General features: G+C 26.7%; 1 protein-coding gene across 1 annotated transcript; it reads right to left on the reverse strand.

The window, feature by feature from the left end:
- Positions 1–4652: 4652 nt before the first annotated feature.
- Positions 4653–17782, reverse strand: LOC107626418 (AT-hook motif nuclear-localized protein 10-like). The gene is made up of 6 exons (XM_016329298.3): positions 17331–17782; positions 16682–16746; positions 16446–16577; positions 5852–6013; positions 5271–5434; positions 4653–4909 (listed from the first exon to the last, which is right to left on the reverse strand). Exons 1-5 carry the CDS (start codon positions 17647–17649, stop codon positions 5273–5275), a joined length of 840 nt encoding a protein of 279 aa, XP_016184784.1. The 5' UTR covers positions 17650–17782; the 3' UTR covers positions 4653–4909; positions 5271–5272.
- Positions 17783–18088: the final 306 nt, after the last annotated feature.

The raw sequence follows: 18088 nt of genomic DNA on the forward strand, positions 1-18088 counted from the left end.
AAAACACTGAATGCTAAATGACTAATAAAATTAATTATTTTTAATTAATATTTGGTTAATATTCTAAATTTTAAAATTTAAATTTTAATAGTATAAAAATAAGGTATTAATAAAATATTGGTTAATATTAATAAAAAAATTAATTCTTTAATATTTTTTTATGTTTAATTATATTGTACTTATTTTAAGATTAAAATATAATAAAAATGCATGTGTTTAATTATATTTTTATCATATAAAAAATATGCCTTTCGTGTAATAATTGAAAAACTATTTAACAACATGATTTATTATTGTGAAATAAAAAGTATATGGAAAAAAATTGGGAAATAATAAATATGAATATGTAATTGGTACATTATGTAATGATGAATAAACTATAATTAATCAAAGGATGGAGATCCGAGGAACAATCTTATCAATAGTCACAACACAAATCTTTCTAAATCTTCACCTAATAATTTTACCCTACTCAAAGTAATAGTGTAATAATACATAAAAGGAATCCTAGTGTAGGCATGTTAATCCTAATTATTAATTATAACACTGCTTTTTCAAATAGTGAATATATAAACTTCACTTACACATCATTATTATTTATTATTAGCATTTTTATTCAATTATTAGTTTTCACATGGTAAGATATCATTGATTAAATTAATTAGCCTCCAGTTTACTACCAAGTAAATTGAAATTATTTAGCCAAATATATGAGAGTCATTTAAATAAAGGTACTTAAATCGTTTTTTTTAAAAGATATTTTTTAACAATTAAAATTTAACATATGTAATCAATTAAATTATGTTATTTCTGTTATAATTATATCAGACAAACTGATTTAGTCGAAAAATTAATAAACCAAATCCTAAACCGATTTAAATTAATATTTTTTATAAAAAATAATTACAATATATATATATATATATATATATATATATATATATATATATATATATATATATATATATGGTGAATTCTACCCAACCCCCTCTAAAATAACATGTAAGTTACCCTTCATGATGTGTCACATTTTAATTGGTCATTACTTAACTATAGTTGGGTTATTTTGTAATTTATTATTTGAGATGGGTAATTGTATAATTTCTTAAAATATTAAAATTCTACCCCATTAATTGAAGTACGTTCTCACGCAATCTCTTTCTACAATGCATCATTTCTTAACGGGTCGTTAAATTCCCATGGCTCGTATTCCCAGTATAGCCAACGCCGACTTCATTGCTATCTCTTGTCCTCTCACTCAATTCCCTTTTTTTTTTTTTTTTTTTTGCCATGAATCACTCTTTACCAACATCAACATCATTAATGGTTAGTTCGGTTATTAAATTTTTTCATTAAAAAAATATATATTTATTTAATTACAAGATGGAATATATATTCATATTTAAAATATAATATAATAAAATAAATCTATTTAAAATACTTAAAAGTATAATTAAAATCATGAATATATAAATATAATAATAAAATTTATACTCTAAACAAGTAAACATATTTTTTATCATACATAAATTATTTAAAAAATAAATATATTATTAAAATTAATAATACAAATTTAAAATAATAAAATCCAATTTTTTACTGTATTTGTTATAATATTTTTATTCTTTTAATTTACAATTTATTAGTACTTTATTATTTAATTAATGATTAAACAAATTATTTTTATAAAAAATTATGTTTTGTATTATCTTATAGAAGAGACCAACATAGTAGTTTAAAAAATAAAGTAAAAATGAAATTTTAAATAAAAAATATTTAATATTAAAATTTTTAAATACAAAAATAATTTGTATAAATATTTAAAAAATAAATATAAAATATATGCATAAAATAAATAAATCAGATAAAATGGAAGTACTCATGAAAAATAAATAATTATTTTTGTCTCCTTTATTTATTTTAAACATGTATTTTATATTTATATCCTGAATATCTATATAATTTGCTTTTGTATTTAAAAATTTTAATATTAACTATTTTTTATTTAAAATATCATTTTTACATTAATTTTTAAATTGGTATATTGGTCTCTTCTTTAAGATTATACAAAAAATATTTCTCATGAAAATAATTTGTTTAATCATTAATTAAATAATAAAATATTAATAAATTAAAAATTAAAAGAATAAAAATACTATAAAAATTACTTGTAAGAAAGTTGAATTTTATCATTTTAAATTTGTGTTATTAATTTTAACAATTTATATTTTTTTTAAATAATTTATGTATGATAAAAGATATGTTTACTTGTTTATAGTACAAATTTTATTATTATATTTGTATATTCCTGATTTTAATTATACTTTTAAGTACTCTTAATAGATTTATTTTATTATATTATATTATATTTTACATATGAATATATATTCCATATATTATTTTTAATGAAAAAAATTTAATAACCAAACTAACCATTAATTATATTGGTAAGGAATGATCCATGGTAAAAAAAAAAAAAAAAAGAGATTGAGCGAGAGGACATGAGATAGCAATGAAGTCGGTGCTGACTATACTGGGAAGAACGAAGAAGTTACAAGCCATGGAAATTCAACGACTCGTTAAGGAATGATGCACTGTAGAAAGAGATTGCGTGAGAGGCGTGTAGAATTTTAATATTGTAAGAAATTATACAATTACCCATCTCAAATAATAAATTACAAAATAACCCAACTATAGTTAAGATAATAACCAATTAAAGTGTGATACATCATGAAGGGTAACTTACATGTTATTTTAGAGGGGGGTTAGGTAGAATTCACCTATATATATATATATATATATAAATTTTGAAAATCCTAAATTTTAACTCTATGACGACACAGAAAGAAGAGAAAGATTAGAATTTAGGATTTTCAATATATATATATATATATATATATATATATATATATATATATATATATATATATTAGTTATTTTTTATAAAAAATATTAATTTATATTGGTTTAAGATTTGGTTCATTAATTTTTTTACTAGCCAACATTATTATATAAAAAATAATATTATTATTCATTCACTTCTCAAATCTATGATGAATCTGTTCATTATGTATTAATAAAAGAATTCCACAATAATAACGGGTATTAATACAAATAATTATCATGACAAACGCACAAGTTTGGTTTGAGTACCACCAACAATCGTTCCTTGAAATCACCCTAAACATTATTATTACCATTTTAGTTATTATTTTTTTTCTTCTCTTGTGTATTAACAGCTAATCAAATAGTTGGCATTTGTTTTTTCTCAGAAAAAAAAAGAAAAAGAAAAGACAAAAGTACAAATTAAAACACGTGCATGCTTATTATTTCGGTTCAATTATCTAATTAAAAGTTTAAACTTTTTAAATAATAAAAAAAAAAGCCAAACAACTGTCACTACATAATTACTGCTGTTTGGATGAAGTTCAATATTTTAACTTTTTTTTTTTTTCAAAAGTGCAGAGATTCATAGGAGATTCCCATTTCTTTACTCTATAGACTATTATTTCTTTTAAGTGGAATCATTCATCTTAATATAATAATAATCAATGGCACAATATATAACTGTATGTATGTATATATTCATTATTTATGTTTCAATATATTTTTTTAATCTTGAGTTTTGATGAAAGAAAGAAAACTGCATGATCCTCTGTGTATAGTTATGATATAGGAAGAATTTTAAGCTAATCTGAAACATCAATATTTTAGTAGTTTCAGTCATTAATTTTAATTATAAAAAATATATATAATATATATTAATTGAAATTAACGATTATAAATATATATTAATTGATATTTTAAATATATTTAAAAATTTTCCTATGATATAATGTATGATGTAATGTTCAATTATTTGAACTTTGTAGTTAAAGTTGCCTAGTGGGAATGCACCCACTATACAAGTATACATAGTAAATACTAAATACTAATATTTTTAAAATTTCATAATAATACTTCATTTCTTTCTTTTTTTTCTTCAACTATTTATTATATTGATCCAAAAATATGGCTAATAATAAAAGGGTTATTTTGGAGACTGGACAGATGATAGCGATGATTATTTTGGAGTAAAATTAGAAAATAATTTGTTCACTAATTGTTAAAAAGATAATAATATGGATAAAATTAAAATTTATTTTAAAATTAAGAATAAAGTTGAATAGAAATAATAAAGCACACTTTATCTTAAATTTTTTTACACAAGAGCCTTTTATTTAGATTTACGTAAATTTTATAGGTTTTTTAACTCTCCTTGTGTTACAGATTTTTTTTTTCATATTATAAAATTATTTGACTAAAAAATTTAAGCTAATAAAAAAATACATAATAATTATATAGCTATTGCTCTTTTTTTTTAATTATTTTATTTTTTTGTTTGTAGCTATCACTTATCAGTCTTAAGAATTTTGTCTAGGCCTGAAAATGATAGATAGTAAAATTATATTTTTCATGTGTTAAAGAGGTCCAATGGGCTAAGCACTTCAATCATTCTTATTGTGATATTTAAGAATTATTCAAGAGCTTTCATTTAAAGACCCAAAGAAAACATCTTTCATTAAAAAAAAAATATCAATATTGAAACAAATATATTTTTTGACCCAAATAAAAAAAAACGACCCAAAACGCAAAATATTATATTTGAAGAGAAAAAAAAAACAATACTAACAATTTAATCCATAATTAGTTAAAATACAAAATACACATTAAAAAATATAAAATAACACATGCAAATATAAAAATATAACAAATTTAGTTTCTAATTTTTTGTTATCACCCATAAACTGAAACAATCCCAAAATAGCTTACAATATTTCATTATCATCACCCTAACTTCCAACTCAAGAAAACCTTTGAAGTTTCCAACAAATACTATAAAATCATAAGTAGAGGCCTCAATAATCACCTACAAACACAAGAAAGAAAGAAAAAATCTGATCAAATATTGAAAAGATTAATGACCAAACTTTACTTTAAATCATTTAATACTAAATGTTTTTACGGATAACGATCCTCTCATATTTAAAATAAACCATGAGAGGATCGAAATCCATGCACTAGTCTTGTTCGAAGAATTTATCGATTAGCCCGAAAATAAAATATTATTATTAGACCAAAAAATAAGCAATTAACTTTTTTTTTCTATTCATCAAACATTGTTATGTTGATATTTGGAGATATTTTCTGAGCTAAAAACTCTTAAAGAACCATTCTAAGTGTAGTAGTAGCAAACTCTTGAGATGAATTAAGTATCAGAAAATTCTCACCATTAATTAGGATTTGCTTGTGAGATAGGCCTTGCCTCTATCGGTGTCTCTAGATCGCCTGCAATCGGCGCAGCCACTACAAGCTGACTCGTAGTGTGTTCATGGCCGCCGCGCTTCCTTCTAGGGGTTTTGCTAACATGTGTCCTGAAGCTCCCTAGTACAAGCTAAAAACCATTGCTAAAGTTAATTTCAAATACAAGTTAAATGAACAAAAAATAACTCTTTATAGTGGCGAAAAAAGATATAGGACATTAATAGTCTTATGAAAAATAGGGTCGGCTACAGAGATCAGACACCGTTCTACCATAAAACTATGCCTAGAATCAAGTTATTAAGAGTTAATTTTTTTTCGACTATGCTACGTGTATACCAAAATCAGTCATCAAATTCAGCCACTAGTATGAAATACATGTTGGAATATAAATACATATTGAAAATAAATTAAACTACACATGTATTAGTAACTGATTTTAATATACAAATAGTATTTTAATTTTTTTTTATTTGAACTACTAAAGAGATTCAAAGAGCTTGGTTTTACAGCTTAGAAGATAAATAACACATTAAAGAAAGTATCATACTTGAACGGGGCTAGCAGCAGTTAACACACCAGCAATGCCGCCGCCAAAAACATGGCCGTTAGGATTGACTAGCATGATACTCAGTCCACCAGTCCTACTTCTCATGCCACAATTCTCTACGATTGTGTATGATCCAGATAAACGTAAAATCTCATATCGACCCTGATAAAGTTAAATGAAGATATAAATGAATAAGATAAGATAAGAAATCCTGAATTTTAAATAATAAACTTACATTAACCATTTGATTTTTTAGAACTAGTAAAAATCATTTGACATTCTCAATCTTTTATTCTTCATTCATAGCAGATTCATAGAGAAGTGAGTAATAATTTGGATGAGAAATGCTCCAAAATCAAAATAAAAAATTGTTCTAATCTCTCTCTATGGCTCTCTATCTGTAATACGTTTAGTGGCATTATATTTGTGGCACTAGTAATAATGTGATATTTGATTTGGAACCCATCATTTAATCATAATTATGACTGAAAATTATGAGAGCGGTTGAATTTATTTATAACTATTCTAAAAGATGTTGACTAAAGTAGTAATGTTTTTTCTGTGTTTGAGTGTATTAGTTAAACACTACAGTACAATATTTTAATTGGCCGTTTTTATGATGTCTTTAAGTATTTATTTGACGGTGCAATTTTTAGGCGCGTTTATAGGCAAAAAAAAGATTGGATTTATTGACTTTTAAAATGTTAAATGAATAAGATCACAGATATCAATGAAAGTAAAAAAAAATTGACCTAAATTATTGAAGAATCTAGAAGATCAATTACCATAGCAATTGTATTTGTACAAAATACTTATGTCATACAAGAAAATTCACAACAGCAGAAAACAAGTCTACAATCTTTAAGCGTGTTTATCAGAAAAAAAAAACGCTTAAATTTGTTGACTTTTAAAATGGTAAATGAATAAGATAAGAGATATCGATAAAAGTTAAAAAAAAGTCCAAAATTATTGAAGAATTTAGAAGATTAATTACCAAAGTCATTGCATTTGTACCAACCACTTATATATGTCACACGTACAAGAAAAAGTTCACAAAAGCAGAAAACAAGTCTACAATCTTTAGGCGTGGTTTATCGATAGAAAAAGAATGAATTTGTGAAATTTTAAAATGTTAAATGAATAATATATGAGATACTGATGAAAGTTAGAAAAATATATAAAATTATTGAAGAATCTAGAAGATTAATTACCATAGCAATTGCATTTGTACCAAAAACTTATGTCACACAGGAAAAAGTTCACAATACCAGAAAACAAGTCTACCATCTTTAGGAGCATTTATCGGCAGAAAACAAAAGATTGAATTTGTTGACTTTTAAAATGTTAAATGAATAAAATATAAGCAGAAATTTTGAATAAAATATAAGAGATACTGATGAAACTTAAAAAAGGTATAAAATTATTGAAGAATATAGCAGATTAATTACCATTACAATGCATTTGTACCACTTATGTCACATAGGAAAAAGTTTACAAAAGTAGAAAATATGTTTACGATCTTTAGGCGCGTTTATCGACAGAAAAAAGAATGAATTTGTGGAATTTTAAAATGTTAAATGAATAAGATATGAGATATCGATGAAAGTTAAAAAAAGCGTATAAAATTATTGAAGAATCTAGAAGATTAATTACCATAGCTATTACATTTATACCAAACATTTATGTCACACGGGAAAAAAGTTCACAATAATAGAAAATAAGTCTACAATCTTTAAACGTGTTTATCAGTAGAAAACAAAAGATTGAATTTTTTAACTTTTAAAATGTTAAATGAATAAGATAGGACCAAAAATTTTGAATTCTAAATAATAAACATACATTGACCATTTGTTCCTGATATAAATAGCAGTACAATATAATTTTTTTTAGGTGAATTTAGCTTTTGAAAACTAATAAAAATTATTTGATTCCTTCTCAATCTTTTATTCTTCATTCATAGTAAATACATAGAAGAGAAAGTAATAATTTGGATGAAAAGTGCTCCAAAATCAAAATAAGAAATTGTTCTACTCTATGTCTATGTCTCTCTTTCTATAAGATATTTAGTGGCATTATATTTGTGGCACTAGTAAAAATGTCATATTTGATTTGGAACCCATCATTTAACCATAATTATGACTAAAAGTTATGATAGAGATTGAATAGCAAGGAACTTATTTACAAGTATTCTAAAAGATGTTAATTATAGTAGTAGTGTTTTTTCTGTGTTTGAGTGTATTAGTTAAACACTACAATACAATGTTTTAATTGGCAGTTTCTGTGAACTCTTTAAGTATTTATTTAAAGGTTCAATTTTCAGACGTATTTATTGGTGGAAAAAATATAAAATTTGTTGACTTTTAAATGTTAAATGAATAAGATATTACTAGGAATCCTGAATTCTAAGTACTGATCTCTAAATAATGAACATATGTTGACCATTTATTTCTGATACAAAAAGCACTACAATATAATTTTTTTTAGGCAAAGTTATCTTTTGAAAACTAGTAAAAATTATGACTTTTTCTCATTCTCTTATTCTTCATTCATAGCAGATTTTTAGAAGAGTGAGTAATAATTCAGATAAAAAGTGCTCTAAAATTAAAATAAGAAATTCTTCTGATGTCTCTCTTTATGTCTATCTTTCTATAAGACCTTTAGAGAATTATATTTATGACAGTAGTAACAATGTCATATTTGATATGAAACTCATCATTTAATCATAATTATTATTGAAAATTATGATAGCGGTTGAGTTAATTTACAACTACTCTAAAAGATGTTGACCAAAGTAGTAGTATTTTTTTCTGTGTTTGAGTGTATTAGTTAAGCAGTACAACATTTTAATTGGCTGTTTCTGTGATGTCTTTAAATATTTATTTGATGGTGCAATTTTTAGGCATATTTATAGGGGAAAATTTGGATTTATTGACTTGTAAAATTTTAAATGAATAAGACAAGAGATATCGATGAAAGTAAAAAAAAAAAAAAATTGGCCTAAAATTATTGAAGAATCTAAAAGATCAATTACCGTAGCAATTGCATTTATACCAAACACTTATGTCACACACGAAAAGTTCACATTAGGTGCATTTATTAGCGGGAAAAAAAGATTGAATTTGTTGACATTTAAAATGGTAAATGAATAAGATAAGAGATACTGATGAAAGTTAAAAAAAAAAGGTATAAAATTATTGAAGAATCTAGAAGATTAATTACCATAGCCATTGTATTTGTACCAAACACTTATGTTACACAGGAAAAAGTTCACAAAAGCATAAAACAAGTCTACAATCTTTAGACACATTTATTGACAAAAAAAAGAATAAATTTGTGGAATTTTAAAATATAAAATGAATAAGATATGAGATATTGATAAAAGTTAAAAAATGTCTAAAATTATTAAAGAATCTAGAAGATTAATTACCATAACAATTGCATTTGTACCAAACACTTATGTCACATAGGAAAAAGTTCACAACAGCAGGAAACAAGTCTACAATCTTTAGGCACGTTTATCGGCAAAAAATAAAAGATTGAATTCGTTGACTTTTAAAATGTTAAATGAATAAGATAGGACCAAAAATTTTAAATTCTAAATAATGAACATATATTGACCATTTGTTCCTGATATAAATAGCACCACAATATAATTTTTTTGGGCGAATTTAACTTTGGAAAACTAGTAAAAATCATTTGACTCTTTCTCATTCTCTTATTCTTCATTCTTAGCAGATTTTTAGAAGAGTGAGTAATAATTCAGATGAAAAGGGTTCAAAAATTAAAATAATAAATTCTTCTTATCTCTCTTTATGTCTATCTTTCTATAAGACCTTTAGAGAATTATATTTGTGGCAGTAGTAACAATGTCATATTTGATTTGGAACTCATCATTTAATCATAATTATTACTGAAAATTATGATAGCGGTTGAGTTAATTTACAACTATTCTAAAAGATGTTGACCAAAGTAGTAGTATTTTTTTTCTGTGTTTGAGTGTATTAGTTAAACAGTACAGTACAATATTTTAATTGGCTGTTTCTATGATGTCTTTAAGAATTATTGGCTGTTTGTAAAATTATTGAAGAATCTAGAAGATCAACTACCATAGCAATTGTATTTGTACCAAACACTTATGTCACACACGAAAAGTTCACAACAGTAGAAAATAAACCTACAATCTTTAGGCGCGTTTATAAGCGGAAAAAAGGTTGAATTTGTTGACTTTTAAAATGGTAAATGAATAAGATAAGAGATACAGATGAAAGTTAAAAAAGGTCTAAAATTATTGAAGAATTTAGAAGATTAATTACCATAGCCATTGTATTTGCACCAAACACTTATGTTACACAGGAAAAAAGTTCACAAAAGCAGAAAACAATTCTACAATCTTTAGACACATTTATTGATAGAAAAAAGAATAAATTTGTGAAATTTTAAAATGTTAAATGAATAAGATATGAGATACTGATGAAAGTTAAAGAAAATGTCTAAAATTATTGAAGAATCTAGAAGATTAATTACAATAGTAATTGCATTTGTACCACATACTTATGTCACACAGGAAAAAGTTCACAACAGCAGAAAACAACTCTACAATCTTTAGGCGCGTTTATCGGCAGAAAACAAAAGATTGAATTCGTTGACTTTTATAATATTAAATGAATAAGATAGGACCAGAAATTTTGAATTCTAAATAATGAACATACATTGAGCATTTGTTCCTGATACAAATAGTACTACAATATAATTTTTTTAGGCGAATTTAACTTTGGAAAACTAGTAAAAATCATTTGACTCTTTCTCATTCTCTTATTCTTCATTCATAGCATATTTTTAGAAGAGTGAGTAATAATTCAGATGAAAAGGGTTCCAAAATTAAAATAAGAAATTCTTCTTGTCTCTCTTTATGTCTATCTTTTTATAAGACCTTTAGAGAATTATATTTGTGGCAATAGTAACAATGTCATGTTTGATTTGGAACTCATCATTTAATCATAATTATTACTAAAAATTATGATAGCAGTTGAATTAATTTACAACTATTGTAAAAGATGTTGACCAAAGTAGTAGTGTTTTTTTTGTGTTTAAGTGTATTAGTTAAACAGTACAATACAACATTTTAATGGGCTATTTCTGTGATGTTTTTAAGTATTTATTTGATGGTGCAATTTTTAGGTGCGTTTATAGGCGGAAAAAAAATGGATTTGTTGACTTGTAAAATTTTAAATGAATATGACATGTGATACCGATGAAAGTAAAAAAAAAAAAAAATTGGCCTAAAATTATTGAAGAATCTAGAAGATCAATTACCGTAGAAATTACATTTGTACCAGACACTTATGTCACACACGAAAAGTTCACAACAGCAGAAAACAAGTCTACAATCTTTAGGCGCGTTTATCAGTGGAAAAAAAAAGATTGAATTTGTTAACTTTTAAAATGGTAAATGAATAAGATAAGAAATACTGATGAAAGTTAAAAAAAAAAGGTCTAAAATTATTGAAGAATCTAGAAGATTAATTACCATAGCAATTGTATTTGTACCAAACACTTATGTTACACAGGAAAAACTTCACAAAAGTAGAAAACAAGTCTACAATCTTTAGACACATTTATTGACAGAAAAAAGAATAAATTTGTGAAATTTTAAAATGTTAAATGAATAAGATGAGATACTGATGAAAGTTAAAAAAAATGTCTAAAATTATTGAAGAATCTAGAAGATTAATTACCATAGTAATTGCATTTGTACCAATTACTTATGTCACAAAGGAAAAAGTTCACAACAGCAAAAAATAAGTCTACAATCTTTAGGTACGTTTATCGGTAGAAAACAAAAGATTGAATTCGTTAACTTTTAAAATGTTAAATGAATAAGATAGGACCAGAAATTTTGAATTCTAAATAATGAACATACATTGACCATTTGTTCCTGATACAAGATAGCACTACAATATAATTTTTTTAAGCGAATTTAACTTTGGAAAACTAGTAAAAACTATTTTATTCGTTCTCAATCTTTTATTCTTCCTTTCATAGCTAATTCATAAAAGACTGAGTAATAATTCAAATAAAAAGTGCTCCAAAATCAAAAATAAGAAATTGATCTAATCTTTCTATGTCTCTCTTTCTGTAAGATATTTAGTGACATTATTTTTGTGGTAGTAGTAATAATGTGATATTTGATTTGGAATCCATCATTTAACCATAATTATGACAGAAAATTATTATAGAGATTGAATAATAAGGAGCTTATTTACAATTATTCTGAAAGATGTTAACTAAAGTAGTTGTATTTTTTTGTGTTTGAGTGTATCAGTGAAATACTACAATACGACGTTTTAATTGGTAGTTTTTATGAAGTCTTTAAGTATTTACTTAAAGGTTTAATTTTTTTGGCGCATTTATCAGCGAAAAAAATTGAATTTATTGACTTTTAAAATGTGAAATGAATAAGATAAGACCAAAAATTTTTGAATTCTAACTAATGAACATACATGGACCATTTATTCCTAATACAAATAGTATCACAATATACATTTTTAGGCGAATTTAACATTTGAAAATTAGTAAAAATTATTTGATTCCTTCTCAATCTTTTATTCTTCATTCGTAGAAAATTCATAGAAGTGTGACAAATAATTCGAATTAAAAATGCTCCGAAATCAAAATAAAAAATTGTTCTAATCTCTCTCTTTGTCTTTCTTTCTATAAGATATTTAGTGGCATTATATTTGTGGCACTAGTAATAATGTCATATTTGATTTGAAACCCATCATTTAATCATAATTATGACTGAAAATTATGATAGAAATTGAATAACAACCAGCTTATTTACAAGTATTCTAAAAGATGTTAACTATAGTAGTAGTGTTTTTTCTATGTTTTAGTGTATTAGTGAAACATTATAATACAATGTTTTAATTGGCTGATTTTGTGAAGTCTTTAAGTATTTATTTGAAGTTAACTTTTGAAAACTAGTAAAAATTATTTGACTCTTTCTCATTCTTTTATTCTTCATTCATAGCAAATTCATAGAAGAGTGAGTAATAATTTATATGAAAAATGCTCCCAAATTAAAATAAGAAATTGTTCTTATCTCTCTCTGTGTCTATCTTTCTACAATACCTTTATGCAGCGTTTATTTTGTGATACATGTCTATCAAAACACAGACACGGTGGTATATATCTGTCATTTAGTTCAGAAGACACAAATTTTCGATGGACACGGTGGTACACAAGGCACCGTTTGGTTGATGTCTGTGTATGTCAAAGACAGAAACACAGTAGGACGTGTTCTTTGTTTGGTACGTGAAACACAAAACTAAGAGAGACACAGTAACACAGAGATACTCACAAAAAAAATATGTATTTTGTGTCCTTTCAATTAGTTGAGACACTAATTTTTAGTTTGAGACACTGAAATTTTTACCATTTTATCTCTTCAACCTAATTTTTTTTCTTCAACCATTCTTCATTTCCTCTCTCTGTAGCCTCCATACTCTCTGCCCATTGCTGTTGCCCGATTTGGGCTTCGACGGCGTCGCTTCCATCCTCTCTCTGACGGGGCTGTTCATCTTCTGTCTTCTCCTTGCAGGCGGTGTCACAGCAAAGAAGAAGGTCTCTTTGCCTCACCCTTCGATAAGCATCAACAGCGACTGCCGTAACGATGAAGACGCTCTCTCCGCCGTTCGCAGCTTGTTCTTCCTCTCTTTGGCAGCGGGCTACAGATCTACAGCGGAAGCAATCACAGATCTCATTATAGATATGATATTTTTTCGCTGGCCCCATCCTCCTTCCACCTTTCCTCATTTTCATCTTCTTTTCATTTTTCTTTATCTCTTTCTTTTGTTTCATCTACTTTGTTGCTTGTTCTACCTCAGATTCAATTTGTATTTATTTCAATTTTTTTAAATAAAAATTTTGAATCTATTTGTATTATTCAATTAGGATGATATTAAAGGACTTTTGTTTATTTTCTAAATATCAAATTTTGAATTGAATTTTATTTGTGGTGTTCCTTGTCGTGGATGGGGTGATAGCTCATTCTTTGTTTGGATTTATGGAGATTTGTGTATTATGCTGATTTTTAGCAATTTTGGGTTAGTTTTGATGCTTATGGGGTTGATTTTGTTTTGGATAAAAAATTACCAAAAAAAAAAAAATCTGTGTTGGTTTTGAAGATGGTGATGCCATGGTAAATTGTGATGATTTTGAAGGAGAGTGAAAAGGCATAAGTGGTGATGGTGGTGATACAGGAATGAATTAACCTTTTAGTAGAATTGTGAATTGTGTGTTCTGTCCATATCTTAATTATCAAATAGAATGCAAAACTAATGTCTTTTTGTATCTATGTACTCTTGTGTATTTATGTCTATGTCTTCATAATTTTAAGATATGAACCAAACACAGCCCAAGTGCACACAAAATACATGTCTTTAGTGTTTCTCCTTTATTCTGAGACACTGAGACATAACTCTTAAGACACAAAATTTTTTACTTTTGTCCCTTTATTTTTTATTAAATTCTAATTTTATCGTTGTGGTAACCTTAACCCTAATCTTCTTATTCCTTCTCACCTTTCCCTTTTTCTGATCTATTCCACCGTCACCTTCCTTCTTCCTCCTTTCTCCTCCATCTTCCTTCCCTCATCTGCCTTACCCACTGTTGCCCTCCGTCACACATTACGATGCCACCCTCCTCTCTTCTTCTTCCTCTTCTCCTACTCTTCTTTCCTCCCCTTCTCCCCTGTCTTTCCTCCTATTTCATTCCCTCCAGTTCCTCATTTTCAGAGCCTCATCTTCTCCATCTCTCCTTCTTCCAAATTAAGATTCTCTGTCGCAGCCATTGTCATCGTCATTGCTATTCACCATTGCGTCTGCCCTTGTTTCCAAATCCACCATTGTCTCTGCTTCAAGTCGTGATTATCATCATTTTTGGCGTTGCTAGCTTTTAGATCTATTTTTCTCCCTCTCTTTCTCTGAATCTGCCTCTCTTCCATGCAATCACCTTTTTCTATCTCCAGATCTATTTCCACTATGTTTATTGCATTTGGGTTCTTTGGTTTTTTAATTGTTTATTTATTTTTATTTATTTAAATTTTAATTAATATTTGTTAGATCTGATGATGATATTTTGTCTAATTGAATTTGTTTATTAGTTTAAGAGTTATAAATGGTGGTAGAAAAGTGGTACTGGTAGTGGTAGAGAAGAAGTTGTCATAATAGTGAGGACAATATTGACATTTACATTTTATTATTCTGTTTGTGTATGTAGTTACCATACAAATTGAAAAAATTGTGTCTCATTATGTTTATGTCTTCAGTGTCTATGTTTTTATGTCTCTGTCTCAATCCATACATCAACCAAATGTAGTCTTAGAGAATTATATTTGTGGCACTAGTAATAATATAATTTTTTATTTGGATCCCATCATTTAGTCATAATTATGACTGAATTACGATAGTGGTTGAGTTTATTTACAACTATTCTAAAAGATGGTGACCAAAGTAGTAGTATTTTTTTTCTGTGTTTGAGTGTATTAGTTAAACACTACCGTACAACATTTTAATTTGCCTTTTTTTATGTTGTCTTTAAGTATTTATTTGACGGTGCAATTTTTAGGTGCGTTTATAGGCGAAAAAAAAAGATTGGATTTATTGACTTTTAAAATGTTAAGTGAATAAGACAAGAGATACCAATAAAAGTTTAAAAAAAAAATTGGCCTAAAATTATTGAAGAATTTAAAAGATCAATTACCATCGCAATTGCAATTATACCAAACACTTATGTCACACAGGAAAAAGTTCTCAACAGTAGAAAACAAGTCTACAATCTTTAGGCGCGCTTATCGGCGGAGAAAAATTGAATTTCTTGACTTTTAAAATGTTAAATGAATAAGATAAGAGATACCGATGAAAGTTTAAAAAAAAGCCTAAAATTATTGAAGAATCTAGAAGATCAATTACTATAGTAATTGCATTTGTACCAACACTTACGTCACACAAAAAAATTCCCAATAGCAGAAAAAGTCTAAAATTTTTAGGCGCGTTTATCGGTGGAAAAAATGATTGAATTTGTTGACTTTTAAAATGTTAAATGAATAAGATAAGAGATACTGAAGAAAGTTTAAAAAAGGGTAAAAAATTATTGAAGAATCTAGAAGATTAATTACCATAGTAATTGCATTTGTACCAAACACTTATGTCACATAGGAAAAAGTTTCACAACAGGAGAAAACAAGTCTACAATCTTAAGGCGCGTTTATTGGCAGAAAAAAAGATTAAATTTGTTTGACTTTTAAAATATTAAATGAATAAGATAAGAGATATTGATGAATGTTAAAAAAATAGTCTAAAATTATTGAAAAATCTGGAAGATTAATTACCATAACAATTGCATTTGTACTAAACACTTATGTAACATAGAAAAAAGTTTACAACAGCAGAAAACAAGTCTACAATCGTTAGGCGCATTTATCAACAGAAAAAATAAATTTGTTAACTTTTAAAATATTAAATGAATAAAATATGAAATACTGACGAAAGTTAAATTGCATTAAAAGAGCTTTTATCAAACAGATCATTCATACCTCATAAGTCCACAAACCACCAGAAGAACCAAAACGGTCTAAGGTAACACTAGAGATTGCTCCAGTGGCAGAAAGAACACAAATTCCTCCTGGATACTTTTCGACGAATAACATGATCTTTTCAGCAACATCCTGCAAAGCATCAAAGTATGATCTCTATCTAGATTACAAAATGACAGATACTTTAAATTTGTTCAAGAAATGTAGCATAATAGTACTGAGATTTTATACATTACCTCTCCAGCATGAAGATTCACCACATGTGGTGTAAAGCATGCACCATCCAAATTTGCAACCTCACCTTCACAGATTACAGAGAGAGAAAAAAAATGATCAATACATATGTATGTGCTATATACAAGAAAGTACCATATATCAATTCAACTAAAAATTTCACAACCAAAATTTGAAACAGAGTAACACACACACACATATACACATTTCTAACAATGAAATTCAAGAAAATGTATATACAAACTGCCAACTTTAGATTATTTTCCAAAAAGAGTAAAGTTCATGTCTTTTTCATCAATCATGAGCACCAACTTAAGAAATGCACAATTTTTCTTTATCCAACAAAACAAATGATTCAAGAAATAATAACAGAAATAATTTAGCATCCATGCAGTAACAACAGATACTCCTGCATTTTTTCCCTTCAGCAAACAAAAAGAACCAATTTTGCAAGCTTCAAAAAAGGATTTCAAAAACCACTCATTATTAGTTCAAAGAGGGAAGTCTCAATCACTATCACATTATTTCTCTCAACAAAATTGTTTCAAAAAAGGAACATAATTTTGTGGGTGTTTTGTTATAATAGAAAAAGATCATGCATTTTCTCAGCAACCAAACATGTCATTATCAAATAGCAACCAAAACACTCACCAAAATGAGACTGTGGTGCTGATGCAAATGTCATAGTCATTGATTCTGCATTTGGAGGACATGTCAACCCCATGATCCCATTTAAGTCATACTTCCTTGGCCTTCCTCTCTTCTTCTTCAGCTTCTTATTCTCTAAGCTCCCACTTGTTGTAGCCATTGTTGCTACTGCTATTGGTTGTGGTGGTGGTGGTGGGAGTGGTGGTGTAGCTCCAGCGTTGGTTTCCACTTTCATGTTCATCATAGCAGGTTCTTGAGCTTGTTTTGGTGATGAAAGGGATGCCATTGATGCAGAAATTGAGGTGCTTAGAGTTTCTGCCATGGAAATTTTGGTTTTTTGGAAAGATAATGAAACACAAAAAGAGAAGAGAAGAGAGAAAATGTGAATGAAGTTTGAAGAATGGTATGGAGAGTGAGTATTCAATAGCAATGAAACCAGAAAGAAGAAGGAAGAAAGGAATAGAAAATGGGATGGTGTTGTAGCAATTTTCTATCATCCTTTTTATAGTGTTAAATTTTATTTCAAAAATGCTATTTGTGCACCAAAATCAGCCACTAAAATCAGCCATCAATGTATTTGTGTATAAATATATGTATGGTTTAATTTATTTTTAAAGTGTATTTGTATTTCAGCATGTATTTTATACTGGTGGCTGACTTTAGTAGCTGATTTTAGTGTACACTTAGCATAACTCATTTTATTTACTTTAATTTTTGGAATTTAATGTCTGTTTTTCTTTTTAAAATAGTGTTATATTTTA

This window comes from Arachis ipaensis, chromosome B2 (genome assembly GCF_059453495.1).
Source record: "Arachis ipaensis isolate K30076 ecotype BB chromosome B2, ASM5945349v1, whole genome shotgun sequence".
Classification (NCBI taxonomy): domain Eukaryota; kingdom Viridiplantae; phylum Streptophyta; class Magnoliopsida; order Fabales; family Fabaceae; genus Arachis; species Arachis ipaensis.